Source organism: Triturus cristatus, chromosome 12 (assembly GCF_964204655.1).
Source record: "Triturus cristatus chromosome 12, aTriCri1.1, whole genome shotgun sequence".
Classification (NCBI taxonomy): Eukaryota; Metazoa; Chordata; class Amphibia; order Caudata; family Salamandridae; genus Triturus; species Triturus cristatus.
In genome coordinates, this window is record NC_140595.1 from 194,606,315 (window position 1) to 194,628,658 (window position 22,344).

The 22,344-nt window shown below is 45.9% G+C and overlaps 1 protein-coding gene across 1 annotated transcript in view; it reads left to right on the forward strand.

Moving 5' to 3' along the window:
• Positions 1-22,344, forward strand: part of HYDIN (HYDIN axonemal central pair apparatus protein) — a 2,467,744-nt gene that overhangs the window by 1,121,933 nt on the left and 1,323,467 nt on the right. The window contains exons 29-30 of the mRNA XM_085640020.1: positions 2,900-3,077; positions 13,284-13,414. Coding sequence (XP_085496146.1) covers positions 2,900-3,077; positions 13,284-13,414 — 309 coding nt within the window. The remainder of the gene's footprint in view (positions 1-2,899; positions 3,078-13,283; positions 13,415-22,344) is intronic.

The following is a 22,344-nucleotide window of genomic DNA, read 5'->3' on the forward strand; positions in this document are numbered from 1 at the left end:
AAACACAAGCAAACAAGCAGGTAATAATATGGAATGAAACACAAGCAGATAATACTCGACGTCCTGCAAGAAATCAGAAAGATATATACACTAAACAGACAGTCACACATCACAATGGCAATAACCAAAAATAAAACACATCAAGTGGTGCAAACTTCATCTTGGCCCACTCCAGACTGGGGGATTCACAGCCAGGGTCAGGAGACTCTGCAATCAGATTCCTGCACTGAAGACGCATCCGCCATTCAGGCTCAAACAATCCCAGTTTCTAAGTCAATAAACTCCGGCTTTATAGTCTCAAAACTCACGAGAAGTTTCGGGAGAGGCCTTCCTCTGCGCCAAGGAAGCCTACTGGAATTGGTCACTTTCCATGCAAGCATTCCAAAAGCAAAGGAGTTGCCACGTTCCTTCTGCATTCTCATGTGTTCCAGCCTTTATCTTAACGAAGCTTACAAAAGTCTCCAGCAGTACATTCCTTACTCCAAAAGTACAGAAAACAACTTTGAACGTGCATAACCTAAATAACTTGAGTAATCTGAGGGCCTGGCTGTGCGCGCAAAAAACTCAAGCAAGAAAGAGTCAGTATTCAAGATGACATGAGGGCATGTCAAAGCAAACAGAAAGAACTTCATAATACTTCCCACTGTACAACACAAATCACATTTGAGCACCACTACCTATAGCATCACACACTTCATCTGCCAATGTACAACATAATGCACATTTGAGCACCACTGCTCATAATACTGCACATCAAGACTAAAAAGTACATTCCACACCTCTCTCTCTCTCATGCTTTCAAGTGCACATCCCATATGTTCTGTTCCTGGCAAGGCTGTTCTACACTGTGACAGCTCCCACTCTGCTAAAACTACAAAGAGATACAAAAGAAATCTTCAAGGGAAACATGCACATGCAGGGTTATGATATCGTACATTCAGGCTAGGGTAAAATAAGACACCAAAAGTCAATTAAAATAATGGTAGTCGAAAGGTCATCACGTGGTTTCAAAACATAGGAGTGCTTCTAGCACTAGAAGATGGTGGGGAGACTAAAAACAATACCTTGCGGGTAATGTGGACTATTATGGTCCTATGACCCTATATTAAACCAACATATTTTCAGCCCTACTCTAAGGCCTAAAGAGGTCTGGGACTTTCATCAGGGTAACAGATTGGTACCTCCCTGGGTTATAGGTTAAATTATCAAATTGCAGAGTAATGCCAAACAAGTATACAGGGGCAGTGATACTTGCCCATACGTGGTTTTTGTGAAGAGTCACTCACAATTATTGGGTGTCAAGTACCTCGGGAGTGGGGTTGGGGCACCCTGTAGTCACACTTTCTTCAAGGGTCTCGCCCGGCTACTCAACTAGATTGCCCTCTGCCTCTCTCTGCTTTTTAGTAGTTATTACTTTTGCCAGAAGAAGTGGCCTTCACAATCTTCACCTAAAGGAGCCCTGTATAGCCTTCCTTAAAGACAAGATTTTCTGTCAAATAGCTTCATTTCTTATTCTGAAACTCTTTGCATGATTTCACTTAAGTCTGGAAATAACTGACTTCATGTTTTCTCACCTGAGTAAAAATTAAATTAGCTTGCCTTCAGCAGAGGTCTAAATTTCAGCTCTTTTGAGTTTTATGAAGATCTACTAATAGCCTATGGTAGACTTTTCCTGGGCAATATGAGAAAGCTGCGTTTGCAGGGAAGAGTATCTGTTGTATCTAAGTCAAATACGATTAGATGAACAGAGCTTCCGTATAAATTATATGTATGCCACTAGAGCACAGGCAGTGTGTGTGACGTGACCTTCCACAAACATGTATCCATTACAGACATTTGTACAGTGCCAGTGAAGCCACTCCACATGCTGTTCGGAAATCGTTTTTCACTGACGATATACGAATGTCAATAAAATGATTCATGGAATGCTAAAATCTTATTCCATTCATTCTTTCTGAGGCTCTTTTTGGTGATCTCTACCATGAGGTACCACCCTCAGACCATTCTGATCAAGCAAGGAACAGTGCATAATTAGGTGACCAGAAAAAATGGGCTGCCATAAGAGTGGCTAAACACCAGCAGGATGGATGAATGGTGGGTCTACTTTACAGGCAGGTCTCTGTGACCATAGAGGTTTTATATTTGTTTTGAGATCTGGGGAGCCTGTGGTCTGTCCAACTATTTTTTTATTCATTGATTTGCGTGCGAACAATAGTAACTTTTGAACTTTCCCTTATGTGTCTCAAAGCTTATTCAAGTCGCTAGTACAACACACCCTTTTAAGATAGTATTTCTCTTGTAATCACGAACCTGCACCAAGCTTTTTAATAATAGTGTTAGGGCTATTCCAGCTTTCAGCTGTGGCAAGACTCCAGCCAAACAATTATTCTCACCGCCTTCAGCAAATGAAAATCAATGTTGAAGAAATATCCTCCAACTCAAAAATTGAAAGCGCTTATATGAATTGTGTGACAAATTTGATATTGAAATTACAGCAAATTACTAAAATTGTAGGCAAACTTCGCCTGGGCGTTAACCTGAAAGTAAACTTGCTTTGGTTGTTTCACAGCATAAACCTTGATTTTCACAATTCAGTTTCAAGTTAAAGCTTTAAGTAGATTTTCACATAATTTAAAGAAATGTCATTCATTCCAATATAAAATGTCATAATGTTTCCAAGAACCTAAACATAACTTAGATTCTAAGGTGTTTCTTAATTTCGATTGACTTCATTTGACATTCATTCCTTTAAACAACCAGAAGAGTTTATTTCCCAACTTGAAAAGGATATTTAATTTAAGTATTTGAAGATCACATTTACTTTCTAGTACCAGAATGTATTTCTACAAATGTGTCCTACTATGAACTGTCTGATTTGCTTTAATTCTCTTTCGTGCAGGGATACATTGATTCGGGTGGGGAGCAGTTACTGAAAGTTTATTACTTTCCTGGTGTGCCTGAAGTCTTTGACAGAAAATTCCAGCTGCAAGTAGCTCACTTAGAGCCAGAGGAAATTACCATAAAAGGGGAAGGGATCTTTTCCAGAATCTGTCTTGATCTGCCAAGAGACATAACAGGTACCGCCAACCTTTCATTCAGATGATGCACCGTTTGTTTTCTTATATGAATATTCTATTGTGTTGTGTTACTATAAAACTGAAGCATTTTTAGCTAGCCATCCAAACACAAAGTACCTGACGTTCAAAATGTTTACAACAATGAAATGAAAAAAGTAAAATACTTTAAAAGGTATATTGTAGAAGGCTGGCTTAGTATATGGTGCATACTTATTTATGGTAAGCACCCTGCACTAATCCAGACAAACCTTATGGTGATTTTAGTGGTCTTAGACAACCATAAAAAGCTCTCTGACTGGTAGCTATGGAGAGCAGCTTCGGGCTTAGTCCAGAAGGAGTGTTAAGCAGCTTGTTTGACCAGTACTAGTCATGTAGTGTAGGTTAAACGAAAAGAACCAAACAGTGTAGTTATAAAAATAGCTATATTTATTATACACACTCACTAACACATTGGTATATCTCCCACCTGGAGATGTCAACACAATATTTCAACAGGAGAACAGGTAAGTACCACAAATGCACAGTGGTCCCCAGGGGGAGACCAAACCATATACTAATAAAGTGGAATGCGAACTGCAACCGAATTAACCAGTTACCCCACGGAGGCTGTGTGGAAACACAGCAGCGTACTCGATGCAAGTCAATGTGGAAGTCCCGGTTGCAGTTTTGAAGAAGGACCCTTCCCAGTGGACCTTGAAGAAACCCCATGGAAGATGGAAGGTTGGAGAGTCACCCAACCCATGGATATCCCAGGAACCAGGATACCTACACCAGTGAAGCCGGGCACATAGGTGCAAAGTGACGTCGGTAACCGCCATAGACCACAATGGAGGACTTCAGTATAGATGCTGCTGGCGAAAAAAAGTGACAGAGTCCAGTGGAAATCAAGAATGGATTCTTGAAGAGAAGTACCTGCAAGGAGAAGGGACAGAGTCTATGCCACTCTGGAGTGACCAGGAGGCAAGGAAGACCAATGACCACAGATGATGGAAGATGCAGAAGATTTAACGGTGACCTTGTTGGTGCAGCTAAGAGGACCAGGCAATGCTGTGGAAGACCAGGAGCCGTTCACGAGCTGTCCCATGTCGGAAGTCGAGAACCAGGGCATCGGTGTCTAGCTGGAGCACCTACAGGCCTTGGCAGCAACAACAGACATGGAAAACAAAGAAGGTGCAGTGTCTGGACCAGCAAGCTCTAAGGGACTCACCAAAGGCAGGAGAGTCAGAGGAGGCACAGAGCAAGCAGGGGAGCGCACTGGAGCCAAAGAAGACCCTCCAGAGGACCCACAGGCTGTAGGCACGGGAGTAGCCAGAGGACCTCGAGCTGCCCACCAAAGATGCAGGCCCACAGTGCAGAGGAATGCAATGAGGATGAATATCTTGGGAGGGAGAGATGCTTTAGGCTGGAGCTTCTTGGAGCCCCAATATCTCTGGAGAAGAGAATTAAGAAGCCTTGGCAACGGCAAGTCGACGTGGTGCACAGGTGTGCTGTTCCAGCGGTTCTGACGAGGGATACTGGCCTCAAACTCGGTGAGAAGACACTGCAGGCCTCGAGGGAGTTGCAGAACCACCACCTGTGTTGCTGGGCATTTTGAAGTTCGAGGACTTCTGTAGCAGCAGGCAGGTCTGCTTAGTTGCGGTGCCTGCAAATATAGAGAAGTGGCTCCTTCACTCCAAGGGAGATTTCTTTGGGTGTTTTTGATGCCTACAGGCTTGAAGAAAAACCTGGATGAAGCACAAGCTCTGAGGACGCAGAAGACTGGCAGGACGACGGGAGCAGGAGCAGCAGGAGTCTGCCCAGACAGTCTTGGTTCCCAAAGCGAAGTCCAACGTAGTCTAAAGTGCGCAGACGGTGGAAGTAGAAGTGGTTTCCAATCTAAATCTTGTCCTACGATGAATCTGAAGAGCAAACCACAGGTAAACCCGTAAGTGCCCAAAGAAGAGGGTTAGGACGATACAGTGATCCCTCTCACAGGAGGGCTGGACATAGGGGATGATACCCCAGTTTCGCTCCAGAGCGGGAGCCAACAGCTCCCTGAACTGGTTCCAACTGGAGTATGCAAGGAGGACACACAATATGCCCTTCAAAGCAGCCTGGTGGTACTGGCAAGTGCCCCCACCCAGGCCAATACTCTTAAGTCCTGTATGGGAGGTGGTCACACCTCCATGTGACATGAAACCTATTGTTCTACCTTCCCCTGCTCGAGCTCAGTGCTTTAGCAGGAGGACAAAATCGGGTCAGTGGTCGGCAGTAGCATCAGTTTGCTGTTAATCCCTGAAAGGCTGGTACTGGGAAAACAGGATGGCTCCCTAGGGGAGCCCCTCAGTACATGGGATCCTACATCCAACACTTGAATCAGTGTTTGGGTAGGATTCCAACATATTTGATACCAAACGTGACCGGTTTCGGTGCCGCCAATAAATAGTTAGACATCTCGTAATTGACTTGATGTCCACTGTATGTATAAAATGACTGACCACACTTAAAAAGCCTGGAGAATTGACTCCTGAGTTTGTAGGGGGTGTCCTGCTCATGCAGGGCACCCTCACACTTATAACCCAGCATCCTGCCTTTGGGAATGAAAGGCTTACTTTAGGGGTGACTTATAGGTTTTAAGCGCATTGGCCTCAAATATTAGGAAACATATATCTGTGGTGAGTGGTGCTTGCACCACCTAACAGAGGCTGCAATGGCAGACCTGTAGCACAGTTTAAGTGGGCTCTCATGCGTGGCATGATACATGCTGCAGCCTATGGGAGACCCCTGGTGTACCTATGCCCTGGGTTCCCTTTTGCTATATACTAGGGACTTAGAAGGATACACCAGTTGCCAATTAGGAAGGTACCAAAGTAATGATCATAGTCCAATTAAGGCAGAGAGAACAGTGACTGAGGTCCTGATTAGCAGGATCCCAGTCAGACTAGTCAGAAAACAGAATGACACCAGCACAAACTACATATATGTGGTCCAACAGATCAATTTTAAAACAGGTTTATCAACCCCTTAGCTGCTGGGCCCTTTTTTGGCTATTCGGGGTAGTTTGGGCTTCATAATATTTTTCACATTAGATATCCATGCCAAATTTGCGTCATTTGTAACAACATTCTGGGGATTCTAATGGTACCCAGGATCTGTGAATACCCCTAGATGGGACTGAAAATTTGGCAAAATATGGCAAAATTTTTGTTTTGTTTTTGGGAAAAACGTGCTGCAATTTTGTTCCTGCAAATGGCATCAACAAAAGGTTTGCGGTGCTAAAATCACCATCTTCCCAGCTTTAATGAGCAGGCAGACTTGAATCGGAAAACTACATCTTTTACATAGTTTTAGCATTTTACTCGGAGATAGCTCATTTTTCCTATTTTTTATGCTTGCAACCTCCTTCAAGGTTGTGTAGAAACTGGTATGAGACCCATAGGGGATCCTGGAAAGCTAGGCATTTTTGAAACCTAGAAAAAATTGTGAGTTCAGCAAGTGATCCTTCAAGGTTGTCCTATAAAAGGTAACAGTTAAAATAAAAAAAATGTATTTAAATTGAGTTGGAAAAAAACAGCCATTTGTGTCTGTTTATATCTGTAACTTCTTCTTACTATGGCAGATTTTTTAAGCAATATACTGTTTCGTCCACTGGACCTTTCTGGTTGCAGGAATCTATAGGGCTTGTCAGTTCTATAAGAACCCCAGGTACCCAGAGCAAACAACAAAGCTGCACCTTACAGTGGTGTTTTATTGTGTATTGACTATAAAGCATTCAGATGGTAAAATATCAAGAATGTAAAAAGGGTATGAAGGAAAACTCTGTATTTCTGAAATGTACATCAGATATTGAGATCAGGAGCAATGGTTATTTGTACTTCTCTGAATTTATGTGTATCCATACTGGCATGTTTTTCAGAGGGCATTTTTGTAAAACGTCTTCTGTGTTACACACTTGCATATCTCTACGTTTGTGCCTTTCAAATGTAAGCATTTGGTAATAAAAAATATTTTACTATTATGTATTCCCACATATCTCCCGATGCAAATGGTTCCCCACTAGTATGGCTGGGCCTTCTGCCTGCGACACAAAACATGACCTAGGAGATACTTCACCCAGCAAAATGCATGTTTTTTTCACAATGTGGCAAACTGTAGATTTTGGACCGCAGCTCAGCCAGCACCTAGGAAAACGTACCAAACCAGCACATCTTTTGAAAGCTGTACACCTGGGGAAGTCAAGGGTGGATGACTTGTGTGGATTTCACCAGGATTTTGTTTTACCCAGAATGCTGTGCAAATGTTGCCTAAAAATCAAAATTTTCTTGCTTTTCTGTGAGGAAAAGTCCTGGAATCTGCGTACAGCCACAAGTGTCATACTACCCAGTGTTCCCTCAAGTCTCCTTAGGAAACCTGTTCCTCACTTGTGTGGGTAGACCAAGTGGCACGACATGAAAGGGCGCAACAGCAACGTAGATACATCACATTTTTCCACTGAAAAACATGTTTTTTGCAATGTAGGTAGCTGTGGATTTTGGGCCTCGGCTTAACCGACACCTAGGCAAACTTACCAAACAGGCAAATATTTTAAAAATAGACAACCGGGGGGGGAGTCCAGGGAGTTGTGGCTTGCATGGATCGCCAACGTTTTTCTTCCCAGAATCCCCTGCAAACTCAAATTTAGCTAAAAAGTCTCATTTTCCTCACATTTCTGTGTGGGAAAGTTATGGGATCTCCGGGCCGGCACAAATGTTCTTGCATTCAACGTTCCCCAGGTGTCTGGATACAAATGCTACATCACTTGTGTGGGTGGGCCAAGTGCCATTGACAGGGAAGGACCCAAAATGTACTGTGGAGACAACAAAATGATCTGCCACAAAACAACCTAGTTTTGCAAGCGGGGCATCTGCATTTTTGGTCCCAGGCTCTGAAACTAGACACCCGAGGAAATCCAGGGAGGTGTGGCTTGCATAGATCCCCTAACGTTTTTTTACGCAGAATACCCTGCAAAGATGTTACATTGAATTGAAATGCAAATTTTCCTTGCATTTCTTTAATGTAAGCTACAGGAATATGCAGGGGTCCACAAAATTCCTACCACCCAGTGTTTCCCTACTCATCCCAATAAAAATTCTACCCCTCTTGTGTGTCTGGGCCTAGTTGCCCACGTTAGGAATAGATCTCACTAGGGTCACCAGTAGTCCTCATGAAGGACTACCGTTGACCCTCGTTTGATCCATTCCTGTATCAGGCACTAGGTCCTGTCACACAAGTGGGGTAGTGTTTTTATCAAAGCAAGTGGGGTATGCTGGGTGATAGGAGGTTTGTGACATTGGTGGATCCACACAAGCGACATCTCCCTGGACTCCCCTTGATATCTATTTTTCATAAATGCCTGGGGTTGATAGGTTTTTCTACATGTTTGCTTACCCCAGAACTAATTAGTACATCTACAGTAGTTATTATCACTACATTACGTTTTGGGCCTTTCTCTGTCACAGGCACTAGACTAGTCCCACCCACTCAAGTGAGGTAGCATTTTTATTGGGACACCTGGGGGAATGCAGGGTGGCAGGAAAATTGTGCCGGCCCGGTGAGCCCACACTTTCCCACATAGAAATGGGATGAAAATGTGACTTTTGAGCTGAATTTGAGGTTTACAGGGGATTCTGGGTAAGAAAAACGTTAGAGAATCCATGCAAGTCACCCCTCCCTGGACTCCCCGGGGTGTCTAGTTTTCAGGAATGTCTGGGTTTTGTAGGTTTCCCTAGATGAACACCGAGCCCCGGACCAAAAACGCAGGTGCCCCCCTTGCAAAACCAGGTCGTTTTTTGATCGATAATTTTGATGTCTCCACAATACGTTTTGGGTCCTTCCCAGTCAAAGACACCTGGCCCACCCACACAAGTTAGGTAGCATTTTCATCGGGACACCTGGGGAAATCCTGGGTGGTAGTTAATTTGTGCCGTCCTGGTGATCCCAAAACTGTGCCACACAGAAATGTGAGAAAAAAAGTTTTTGTCAATTAATCAAATTTACAAGGGCTTCTGGGTAAGTAAAACTTGTGAGATCCAAACAAAACATACCACATATTATACTCCTAGTAACTTGTTTCCAAAAGGATGTGTGTGCAAAAGGTGTTCACTACAGAGAGAGTTTGCACTGACAGTAAAAAGCAAAAAAACACCAAAACATTATTGCACACCCATCGACTAGTCAATCGCAATCATATTGGTTGGAGTTGGCGTGAGGGTAAGTAAATGGTTCACCAGTGACTTTACGAAATAAAATCTGCAAAAGTCATTGTTAATAATTTCAACATTATATCAGACAACCACTGACTTACAACTTGTAACTGTAAAGCCACGGCAAGGCACCATCCGCATTAAAGTCCATTCACACGCCTTTCATGCGTTACACAGGGAAAACCATTCACACTACCAGCTGCAGTCCCCACACAGTACAACACTTACTTTACAAACAGCACTATTCAAGGACCCATGGTCATGCGCTCACCTGGTCCCAACCGCGGAGATGACACTGGAGCCGCACTGGACCTCCTATCCCTCTCAGGGTCTAGCCTTTTCACGGAACGGAACTCCTTAAACAAAGCATGGTACATGGGGAAGGGAGGGTTGGGATAAAAAAACATTTAAAAGAGAAACGTGCAGTGTTTGATCTGCTTTGTGGTTGTCCGACACTGCCTAACAGGATCTGTCGCCTCTTAGACCTTCTACTGTTGCGAGATAAATACTCACTGATCCAGAACATCTGGTTTTGCAATGATGCGTTGCACTGGAAATAACCAGAGGAGGCAGTTACCATCTGTATACTAACAGGTCCCTAAATTTAAGGACAATACATTGACTACAGTGAATGCACTTACAGATTTCATCAGCAGCTCGACATGAGAGCAGAATAACCAAAATCACAGATTGGGGTTTTCGGGATACTCCTGAGGATTAAACTCTGAGCACAGTGTTCGGTAGAAGGTTCAATACATATCAGACTCTGAAGTGCTTTCTCTAGGCACTACTGTTAATCATAGAAACACTGAGCTCAAGCCTTTAATTCTTGTGCGATACAGATCTTATGGCAAGGTTGCAGAGAGAGTCAGGAGTATAAATGCACAAGAAGCACTGGAGTAAATCACAAAGAGGACATGCAGGAACAGTCTATAGTCTTTGAAGATGGGGATACTTTGTCCTGATTACTACTATAGGAGGTTAAGTGGGCACTTCTAGGAAAGTTGGATCTGCTTTTACGGTTACCCCCACTTTTTGCTGGGGTCAGTATGTTTTTTAACTAATCTGACTGGGATCCTGCTAATCAGGACCCCAGTCACTTTGCTTCCTCCCTAAATTGACCATGGTAAGTACTGTTGTACGTCCACAATTAGCTACTGGTGTTCCCTTGTAAGTTCCCAGTATATGGTACTAAGGTACCCAGGGCATAGGTACACCAGGCGTCTCCCATAGGTTGCAGCTTATATTGTGCCACCAATGAGAGACCACTCAAACCGTGACTACGGGACTGCCAATGCCACCTGTCTGAGTTGGTGCTAGCACCTCTCACAACAGATATAAGTTTCCTTATATCTGAGGTCACTCACTTAAAACCTATAAGTCACCCATCTGGCAGGCCTTCAAGTCCTGAAGGCTTGGTTATAAATGTGAGGGTGCCCCTGTATGAGCAAGACACACCTACAAACCCCGAAGTCGATTCTCCAGGCTTTGTTAGTTCGTTCAGCCATTTTAATGCATACAGTGGACATTAGTCATTACGAAATGTCTTACTATATAGTGGCTGCACCGAACCCGGTCATGTTTGGTATCAAACATGTTGGAATCATACCCCAACACTGAATCCAGTGTTTGAAGTATGCACACATGTACTGGGGTGCTCATTTGGGTTACCACCCTGTAACTACAGGTAACAGCTTTTCAGAGACTGACAGCAAGCTAGTGCTGCTGCTGACAACAGTCACGATTCTGCCCTCCTGCTACTGAGCCAAACACAAGCAGGGCTAGGTAGAATTATAGGTTTCCAGTCGCAGGGTGGTTTGACCACCTCCCAGACAGGGCTTAGTGTATTGGGCCTGGGTGAGGGATCTTGCCAGTGCCACCAGATTGCTTTGAAAGACACATTTGGTGCCCTCCTGGCGTACTCCAGTTTAAACCAGTTCAGGGAGCCCTTGACTCCCACTTGGAACGAAACTGGACAAAGGACAAGGAAGTATCCTCCCCTCTGTCCAGCCCCTCCTCTGCGAGGGACCCTTGAGTCGTTCCAGCCCTTTCCCTAGGGTACATAAGGGCTTACGTGTGAGTGGTTCCTTAGATTCATCGTGGGACAAGACTCAAGCCTGAAACCATGTCGTTCTTTGACCGTCTGGACCCTGGGACTTAGCCTGGAACTGAGACTGCACCAAGGAAGACTCCTTCTCCTTGTCACGCTGTTCTGTAAGTCATCTTCGTCATCTGTGTCTGTGCTTCTTCCAGGATCTGCAACAGACCTGTGGGCATCACGGACAACCAAAGTAATATCCCTTGGTGTCAAGGAGTTACTCCCCTGCATCTGCAGGCACCGCAATGAAACTGACCGGTCTGCTGCTTCTGACGTCCCAAAGACTTCCAAAGGCTCAGCAACACAGGTGGTGGTTCTGCAACTCCCTTGAAGTTTGACCCGTCCTCTCTGCAATTTGGAGGCCAGTATCCCTCGTCAAAACCGCTGGGACCTAACCCCTGTGCACTGCGTAGACTTGCCGTTGCCAAGGCTTGTTGGCTCTGCACTGCAGACATTTTTGAGCTACAAGAAGCTCCAGCATTATTTCTTGCCAAGTACAGCATCCTCTCTACATCCTCCGCACCATGGGCCTTCCTTTTTGGTGAGCTGCTCGAGGTCCTCCTGCGACTCCTGTACCTTCGGCCTGTGGGTCCTCCTGAGAGTCTTCTCCTGCTCCAGTGGGCTCCCCTGCTTGCTCGGGCCTGCTCTGACTCTCCTGCGTGTGGTGAGTCCCTTGAGCCGTGCATATCCCAACGTTGCTCCTTCTTTGTTCTCCACACCATTTGCAGCTGCCAAGGCTTGTTGGTGCTTCTGCCGGACTCCGATCCTCTTGTCACCAACATCTGACGCGGGACAGCTCGTGTATGGCTCCTGGTCTTCCTCAGCGTCGACAGGTCCTCACAGCTGCAGCAACAAGTTCACTGTCGACTAGTCTGAACCATCTGACATCGGTGGGCATTGATCTTCTGTGCCTCCTGGTCATTCCTAAATGGCATAGACTCTGTCACCTCTGCTTGCAGACTCTTCACTTCCAGAATCCACCCTTGGATTCCACTGTACTTATTCACCTTCTTCTCCAGAGGCACTTGTCTCCAAGTCTCATATTGTCATCTATGGAGGTTTCGGACGTCTCTTCACCCCTATGCACCTGGCTTCCCTGGTATAGGTAACCTGGTCTCTGGGGCATCTACGGGTGGGGTAGCTCTCCAACCTTCCATCCTTCAAGGGAATTCTTCAGGGTCCGCTGGGACGGTCCTTCTTCTGCAAAATTGCTACCGCAACTTCTCCACTGACTTCAGTTGGGCACAATACTGAGTTCCCACACAGTCTCCATGGGATTCCTGGGTACTTACCTTGGGAGGTTCCTTGTGTTCCCAGCTCCTCTGGGTGTTCTGGTTCCAATCTCTTTCCTCTCCTGCAGTTCGTATTCCACTATCTTAATATTTGGCTTGGTCTCCCCCTGAAGACCACTGTATTTTGTGCTACTTACCTTATTTGCAATTGAAGTATTGTTGTGTATTTGTGTTGTCATCTCCGGGTTGGAGTTATACCAATTTGGTAGTGAGTGTTGTGTAATAAATAGAAGTATTTTTATATAAAAACTGTGTGGTTCTTTTTCGTTTAGCCTACACTGGATGATTAAACTGGTAAAGCAAGCTGCTTAACACTCCTTCAAGATAAGCCTAAAGGCTGCTCTCCACAGCTACCCCTTTGAGAGGGTTCAATTGCTATCAAAGACCTCTAAAATCACCATAAGGGTTGCCTGGATTAGTTCAAGGTGTATCATTTAATTAAGTATGAACCATATACTAAGCCAGCCTCCTACATATGATTCCTTTGATCTTATGGCTGCTAATGTCTTTATTGTGATATGTGGCTGGTCAAAAAAGTTACCTGCTATTTTGTGTCTTGCTTTTATTCTAAACTACAATTATGCTCTTGAAACAGATAAGGAGAAATACCAGAACCTCCTTAAAGAAGCCAAGGAAAACCTTGATAAAGAGTTGCTAAGTGATGACACAGCCAGCCGCCCAAGGACCATGACAACTGATCAGCTCCTCGATGACTCCATTGCTAATGTAATTTCATCTTTTGACTAATCTTTATCTATAATGTTAAATTTGAGGACAAGAATAACCAATGGTTCAAGCCAAGTCTAATTTGCTGTTTGAACTACAGGATTTAGCAAACTAGAATGACAATCCTTCTCTAATTGTTCTTGATGGAGACAATGACGCTGTAGTGTTGTAAAGAAAGTCAAAATGTATCTTTTCCCTCCTTTCCCTAATTCTTAATCTCTTCTGCCTAGTCTGTCATGCCCTGTGTTTCTTGCATTGGGAATTTGTATGATACTAGTTAGATGGACCTGACGGTGGATGGAGAAAGCGTTTATTCCTTTGCTTTTTGAGTGCAAGGTTATATATTTGCATTGTGTTTGTGTGTAAAATATAATACGATGACAGAAAAACCACTGAGCCCTATGTTTGCACCTGCTAATTGACAAAACACGTTTTGTTTATTTTGACTTCAACCTTTATCCATCAGTCATTCCTAGGGATCACACTAATCCACAAACGTTTGGATACCAACTCCCCTGTGCGCAGACAGGTAGGTTCATGTGGCTCATTCTACCTCATGCTGCTTATACCCACTGTGAGAAGTTGGCCTGTTGTATGATGTCACTAGTTCTAGTGTACACCTTATATCAGTCCAAATACCCTTATGGTGATTGGTTGTAAAGTCAACCTTATAGACCAGCTATCCTAGTGGTAGCATGGACAAGAGCAGTCTTAGGCTAAACTCTGAATGGCATGTGAAGCCAGCTGTGATACCATATATAATCCCTTGAATACCAAATGAAAGGACACCACAACCGATATATATATAAAATAAAGTGTATTTATTCTAGTCAAACCCTCAGCACTCTTTATGAGATTAGAGGTAAGTACAACACAGTCTTATTTAAGCATACATTAAGTCACACAGGTAAGTAATACAGTTAGGCCCTAGGGGCCACGCAAACCATATACTAAGTAAGTGGTATAAGAACCACTGTCACGGAAATAGAATAGGCCTAGGCCTAGGGAATCGCTGGGGCTACACTACACTAGCGTTAGTTAGGAAGTGGGAGGCCCACGGGATTCGGGTGCAGAGTGGAAACACTCACGCGTAATGCGTAAAAGTCAATAGCAATAGTACAGTTTAGAAAACGGTAGATTTAGGACACTTCCGGAGTAGCTAGGAAGTTGAGACTTGAAAACTAGACACTAGGATAGTCACTATCCTGATGAGCACCGGAGTACCCAAGTTACCTAGCCCACAGGCTGCGGGTGCATAGGGGTGAAGATGCGTCGTTTTCGTCGTCGACTCCTATGGATGCCTGAAGAAAGATGCTGACAGGCAGTCAGTGAAGAGTGTCCGGTGGATCCCAAGGCTGGGATCAAGAAGAGAGGAAACCTGCAAGCAGAAGGGACAGAGTCAAGGTCACCAGCCAGTGACCACGTGGAACCAGGAAGGAACAAGGCGATGTCGTGAAGATTGCAGGTGAAGGTGAAGCTTGTCGCTGCAGCCAGGAGGACCAGGAAGCGTCGAGGACGACCAGGACCAGGAGGCGAGCTGTCCCACGAAGGCTCTTGCTGTCGGCGGCGTCGAAGTTGGACTAGGACTCACCAAGCCTTGGCAAGTGGAACCCACGAAGAACGGAGGACTTGCTTCTGGTGCAGACCAGGAAGGTCTGGGGTGCTTCTTCTTTGCAGAGAAGTGGGAGCCAGTCTGGAGGAGCCAAACCAGCGCAGAAGATTTCAGGGTGCGTCGTCACAAAGGCCACTAGCCAGCGGGCAAGCAACCGGACAGACGCGGCAAGCAGGAAAATGCTGAAGGGCCCCACGCAGGACTCGTGGAGTGTGGGGGGCTGATCTTCGGTGCAGATGGTGCTTGGGGTTGGGGCTTCTCAATCCCCGGTGCACAACTTCGAGGGTACCTCAGAAGCTGCGCTTTAAGTTACTAGCCACTTTTTCCAGGTAGCCGGTCCCACGTCGCTCGTCGCCTCCACGGATCTCAGCTCTGCTGTAGATGTGGATCAGGGTCGGAGAAGTCTGGAAGTCAAGGCTCTGGTCAGGCTCTGCAGTCGGTTCCTCGTAGAACGTGGACAAAGCAAAGGGTAGTCTCTTGATGGTGCCTGTTTGCACAGGGTAGCCACTCCTTGGCTACAAGGGAGATTCTTCAGTCTTCTTCTTTCGTCGAATGTCGAAGGTCCAGAGTTTCTGTTCAGTTTTGCAGGTTCAGGATAATCTAAAGTCTTGAGGCCCAACTCCCACTCTTATACTAATCTGGGGGGCTGGGATACCTGCTAGGTCACGCCTTATGGGTGGGACCTGGGAGGGGGTGGTTACACCCACTTCCCTTTGTCCAGTTTCGCGCCAGAGCTGGGGCTGGAGTGCCCCAGCGCCGGTTTGAACTGGACTATGCAAGGAACACCTTGTGTGCCCCAGGCATGTCTCATTCCTTTCAGCCCACCCTGCCCCAATACACTAAAGGCTGTCTGGGGAGGTGCTAGCACCTCCCCAAGCAGGAAACCTATTGTCCAGGCCTCCCTGGCTGGGATCACTCCCAGCTGCAGGAGGTCAGACTTGTGTCGTGGCAGCAGCATCCATTTTGTGATGCTGAGGCTTTGGTCAGAGGCTAACAGTTGAAGTATGATTTTAACATGTCTTTCCCTCTAGAAGGGGGGAATAATATTCTCATGTCCAGAAATGGCATGGGGGTATTATTCCACAGTGTTAGACACCTTACACGACATGTTTCGATAAAGCCAAACCATAGTTACCATAACCGTCTAAGATTATAAGGCACTTTAAGAGTATATGGTAGGCTATATCATAGAACAGCTATAAGGACTTAGTTCCGAAAGCTGCAGACAGGCTCAGCTCATGCTAGAGCACCATCTCACATGTTACCAAGCACTCTGCCTCCAGGATTGTTAAGGCCTGCCATAGGAGTGACTGATAGGTACACATGTGTCTATATGTAAGTTAGGTATAGGAATACTACACCTAAGCAAGGGGTGATTACACGACCTTGCCCCAGCTGAGTGATCAGCCAGTTGTGTCAAAATGGAAGGCCAGGCCAGGGGTGGCATAATACATGCTGCAGCCCCTGGTAGGCCTAGGGTACACCTATGCCCTGGGTACCTAGGGTACACTGTACAGGGGCCAATAAGGTGATCCTATCCAAATGGGTTATGCACCTAAAGTACATAGTATTAATTTAGAGAGAGAACAGCAGGGCTGTGGGTCTGATTAGCAGGCCCACAGCCACATCTAAGTCGAAAACCAGTAAAGCAAAAGCAAAAAGTGGGGGTGAACATAGAAAGCAGACCCTACTCTCCTACACAACCCCCCCCCCCCCCAAACTTAGGGACATTAAACTAACCTTGACCAGTTGAGTCTTCATGTTCTAAGTGGAAATATCTGAAGAGTCCATCTGCATTGGCATGGTCAGTCCCAGGTCTATGTTCCACTGTGAAGTCCATCCCCTGTAGGGAAATGGACCACCTAAGAAGTTTGGGATTTTCACCCTTCATCTGATTTAGCCACAAGAGGGGCTTATGGTCTGTCTGAATCTTGAAGTGAGTGCCAAACAAGTATGGCCTCAGCTTCTTCAGGGCCCAAACCACAGCAAAGGCCTCCCTCTCAATAGCTGACCAACGTTTCTCTCTAGGGGTCAGCCTTCTACTTATAAAAGCAATGGGCTGGTCTTGACCATCTACATTCAGTTGTGAAAGAACAGCTCCCACACCTAACTCAGAAGCATCTGTCTGGACAATGAACTCTTTGGAGTAGTCTGGACTTTTCAGAATAGGTGCACTGCACATGGCCTGCTTCAGGTCATCAAATGCTTTTTGACAGCTTACTGTCCACTGAACTTTCTTTGGCATCTTCTTGGAGGTCAAGTCATTAAGTGGTGTCACTATGGACCCATAATTCTTAACAAACTTTCTGTAGTACCCAGTCAGGCCCAAGAAAGCTCTGACCTGAGTCTGGGTAGTTGGAGGAGCCCAGTCCTTTATGGTCTGGATCTTGCTCTCCAGTGGTTGAACCTGACCCCCACCAACTAGGTGGCCCAGGTATACAACCTTGCTCTGCCCTATCTGGCACTTAGTGGCCTTGATAGTGAGGCCTGCCTTTTGCAGGGCCTCTAAAACATTCCTCAGGTGGACCAGGTGATCCTCCCAGGTGGAGCTAAAGACAGCAATATCATCAAGATAAGCTGCACAATAATCATCCAACCCAGTAAGGACTTGCTTCACCAACCTTTGGAAAGTGGCTGGTGCATTCTTCAAACCAAAGGGCATTACCACAAATTGATAATGTCCTCCTGGGGTCGAGAAAGCAGTTTTGGCCTTTGCACTCTCAGCTAGTCTGATTTGCCAGTAGCCTGCTGTTCGGTCAAATGTGCTCAAAAACTTAGCAGCTGCCAGTCTGTCAATGAGCTCATCTGCCCTAGGTATTGGGTGGGCATCTGTCCTAGTGACAGCATTGAGACCTCTGTAATCCACGCAAAACCTCATCTCTCTCTTACCATCTTGGGTGTGAGGTTTTGGCACAAGAACTACAGGACTAGCCCAAGGGCTCTCTGAAGGTTCAATGACTCCCAGCTCCAACATCTTTTGTACCTCAACTTTTATGCAGTCCCTGACATGGTCAGGTTGCCTGTAGATTTTACTCTTCACAGGCAGACTGTCACCAGTGTCCACCTCATGGGTGCACCAGTTTGTCTGACTTGGGGTCAGAGAGAACATATGTCTGTAGGATTGCAGAACCTGCCTGCAGTCCTGTTGCTGATGGACAGTGAGGCTGTCAGAAAAGACCACACCATCAACTGAGCCATCATCAGGGTTCTGAGTCAACAGGTCTGGGAGAGGGTCACTCTCTTCCTCCTGCCCCTCATCTGTAGCCATGAGTAGCCCCATGTCTGCCCTGTCAACATATGCCTTCAATCTGTTGACATGAAGCACCCTGTGGGGGCTTCTGGGAGTCCCAAGGTCCACCAAGTAGGTGACTTCTCCCTTTTTCTCAACAATAGTGTGGGGTCCAGACCATTTGTCTTGGAGTGCTGCTGGGGCCACTGGCTCCAACACCCACACTTTCTGTCCTGGCTGGTAAACAGTCAGTACAGCCTTTTGGTCATGCCAAGCTTTTTGGAGTTCTTGGCTTGCCTCAAGGTTTTTAGAAGCCTTCTTCATATACTCTGCCATCCTGGAGCGGAGACCAAGTACATAATCCACTATGTCTAGTTTGGGTTGTCTGAGAGGTCTCTCCCATCCTTCCTTCACCAAACACAGGGGTCCTCTTACAGGATGCCCAAACAAAAGCTCAAAAGGGCTGTAGCCAACCCCCTTTAGTGGGACCTCTCTGTAAGCAAACAGAAGGCAGGGTAAAAGGATGTCCCATCTTCGCCTAAGCTTATCTGGTAATCCTTTTATCATTCCCTTTAGGGTCTTGTTGAATCTCTCAACAAGCCCATTGCACTGTGGGTGATAGGGTGTGGTGAACTTATAGTTAACACCACACTCCTTCCACATTGCAGTCAAGTATCCTGACATGAAGTTGGTACCTCTGTCAGAAATGACCTCCTTTGGAAAGCCCACTCTGGAGAATACTCCAAGCAGGGCCCTTGCCACAACAGGAGCTGTTGTGGTCCTCAGGGGAATTGCTTCTGGGTACCTGGTGGCATGGTCCACTATCACCAGTATGAATCTGTGCCAAGATGCTGTTTGTGGGTCCATTGGTCCTACAATATCTATGCCCACTCTTTCAAAGGGGACCCCCACCACAGGTAGTGGTATGAGGGGGGCCTTTGTGGTGCCACCTGATTTGCCACTGGCTTGGCAGGTGACATAGGAGCGATAAAACTCCTTTGTATCTTCTGACATATGGGGCCAGTGAAAGTGAGGGACAAGCCTGTCCCAAGTCTTGTTCTGGCCTAGATGTCCTGCAAGGGGAATATCATGGGCCAAGGTTAGAAGGAAGCCTCTGAACTTCAGTGGTATGACCAACCTCCTGGATGCACCAGGCTTGGGGTCTCTAGCCTCTGAATACAGTAGCCCTTCATCCCAATACACTCTATGGGTACCTTGAGCATTCCCTGCAGCCTCAGCAGCAGCCAGCTGTCTGAGGGGTTCAAGAGAGGGGCAGTCTAATTGTGCCTGCCTCAGATCCGCCCTTGAAGGTCCCCCTGTCCCAAGAAACTCAACCTGATCAGGTTCAAGTTCTTCCAGGACAGTTCCTTCAGGGCTCTCAGAATCATCCTCCTGGGAGGGCTGATCCACCACCTGAGGCAGGGGGGAAGGTACAGCCTTAACCCTACTGCTCTTTCTCTTGGGTTGTGACTGGTCCATAGTTTCAGGATCCAGCACTTGTTCAGTGGTGCACTTTTTGGCCTGTGACCTGGTCACAGCAAGGACATGTGCATCTATCCCCAGCATTTCTGCATGGGTCCTATACTCCACTTCAGACCAAACTGAAGTTTCAAGATCATTGCCCAGTAAACACTCTACAGGAAGGTCTGAACTAACAACAACTTTCTTGAGGCCAGTTACCCCTCCCCAGGAGAAGTTAACAATAGCCACACTATGGGAGGTAGTGGCATTGCTAGCGTTGGTCACTAGGTAATTCTCACCTAGTATGATCTGTCCAGGGTCCACAAAAGCAGGTGTCACCATTGTGACACTAGCTCCAGTGTCCCTGTAGGCCTGAGCCATTCTTTGGTTGATAAAAGGTGTCTGTCTGTACTTGCCCAGGTTACTGGGGCCTACAGTAGAGGACAAAGCTAAGTCCCCATCACAGATCAGAACAGCCTGAGTAGGTACTCTGACTAGGCCAGAATCCTCCTCAGTTCCCAGGGTTAACCCTACTACACCCTTTTGCTGGGAACCACCACTTACAGCTGAACTAGGGGGTACAGTTGCCTTAGGGGCAATGGTGGCTGGGGCTTATCCTTTTTGGTGCACTCACTGAACCAATGTGAGTTGGACTTACAATAGTTGCACCATGGTTTCTTTTGGCCATCTTTCTTTTTATCCTTTTTGGGACCACCCTCCCCCTGAGCCTTTTGGGGGCCTGGTGAAGACTTCTGGTCTTTTTGTTTCTGCTCATTACCCTTCTGGTCTGCCTTTTTCTGATCACCGCCCTGGTTCTGGTTTTTCTGCTTAACTCTAGTCCTGACCCATCTATCTGCCTTCTTTCCCAATTCTTGGGGAGAAGTCAGATCAGAATCAATCAGGTGTTGATGCAATAGCTGGTTTTGACAGTTGTTAAGTATTTGCTCTCTCATGATCAAATTATACAATCCTGTATAGTCCTTAACCTTACTTCCCATTAGCCAGCCTTCCAGAGCCTTAGTGGCACAATCTACAAAGTCAGTCCAGTCCTGAGTCTGTGTCTTCTGGGTATCCCTGAACAACAACCTGTATTGTTCAGTGGTTACGCCAAACCCATCAATCAGAGCACTCTTCAGGACAGTGTAATTATCTGCATCCTCATCACTAACTGTGAGGAGCTTGCCTCTTCCTTTCTCAGAGAAGGAGAGCCACAAGATAGCTGCCCACTGACTTTGGGGTACCTGCTGTACTTTGCAAGCTCTCTCCAAAGCAGTTATCCATTTGTGGATGTCATCCCCACACTTGTAGGGAGGGACAATCTTGCTCAGGTTTCTATTATCATAGTGCCTGTCTCTATCCTTAGGGATATTGCTGCCACCAGTGGGTTCTGACCCACTCAACTTTTGTTCTCTAGCCAGAGCAAGCTTCTCTTTGGCAAGGGAAAGTTCTTCCCTCTGAATCCTCAGATTAGCTTACCTCATTCTGGCTTCATGCTCCTTTCTCTCAGGGGAAGTCATTCCCCTGTGAGAGGAAGCACTAGAGATGTTAGAGACATGGGAGTGGATGGATTCCCTTGAAGGGGATCTGTCCCTCCTGCTTCTCTGTGTAAGCCTACTTGGGGGTCTGTAAGGGGGGACCCCATTCAAACTCCCATGTAAGCTTAGGTTAGCCTGGCTAAGTCTTCCTACTTGGCCCTGGCTGTCTACCTCTTCATCTGAAGTCTCCTCTGACTCCTCTGTGGTGGGTAGACCCTCCTCTGTACCTAGGGTACCTGCCTGAGATGCCCTAATAATGTCATACTCCTCTAGGAGTTGTCTTAACTGAAGGAGGGTAGGGTTTGCACCCTGTTTTATTCCTCTGGAGGTACACAAGTGTCTCATCTCCTGGAATGTTAAGGTATCATATCTAGAGGGGGTCTTTTGCAGACCTGATCCTCCTGAGAGAGCATCTACTTGATCTCCTCTCAGAGACATGATCTAGTGAGGGTGTGGTGTGTGCACCTACCTACACTAGTTGTATCTACTAAACCTCTCTAGTAGTTGTAGTCAGGGTGTGTTACTCCCTTCAACCTACAACTACAAAGTCCAGTAGGACTTAAGTATTATAATCTATGTTATATGTACCTAGACAATATCTGTGTGATCTTTCAATTTAGTATCTCAAGATTACAATGGTATTACAACAGCAAGCTCAGATCCCAACCGCTGCTCACCAATGTGAGAAGTTGGCCTGATGTATGATGTCACTAGTTCTAGTGTACACCTTATATCAGTCCAAATACCCTTATGGTGATTGGTTGTAAAGTCAACCTTATAGACCAGCTATCCTAGTGGTAGCATGGACAAGAGCAGTCTTAGGCTAAACTCTGAATGGCATGTGAAGCCAGCTGTGATACCATATATAATCCCTTGAATACCAAATGAAAGGACACCACAACCGATATATATATAAAATAAAGTGTATTTATTCTAGTCAAACCCTCAGCACTCTTTATGAGATTAGAGGTAAGTACAACACAGTCTTATTTAAGCATACATTAAGTCACACAGGTAAGTAATACAGTTAGGCCCTAGGGGCCACGCAAACCATATACTAAGTAAGTGGTATAAGAACCACTGTCACGGAAAT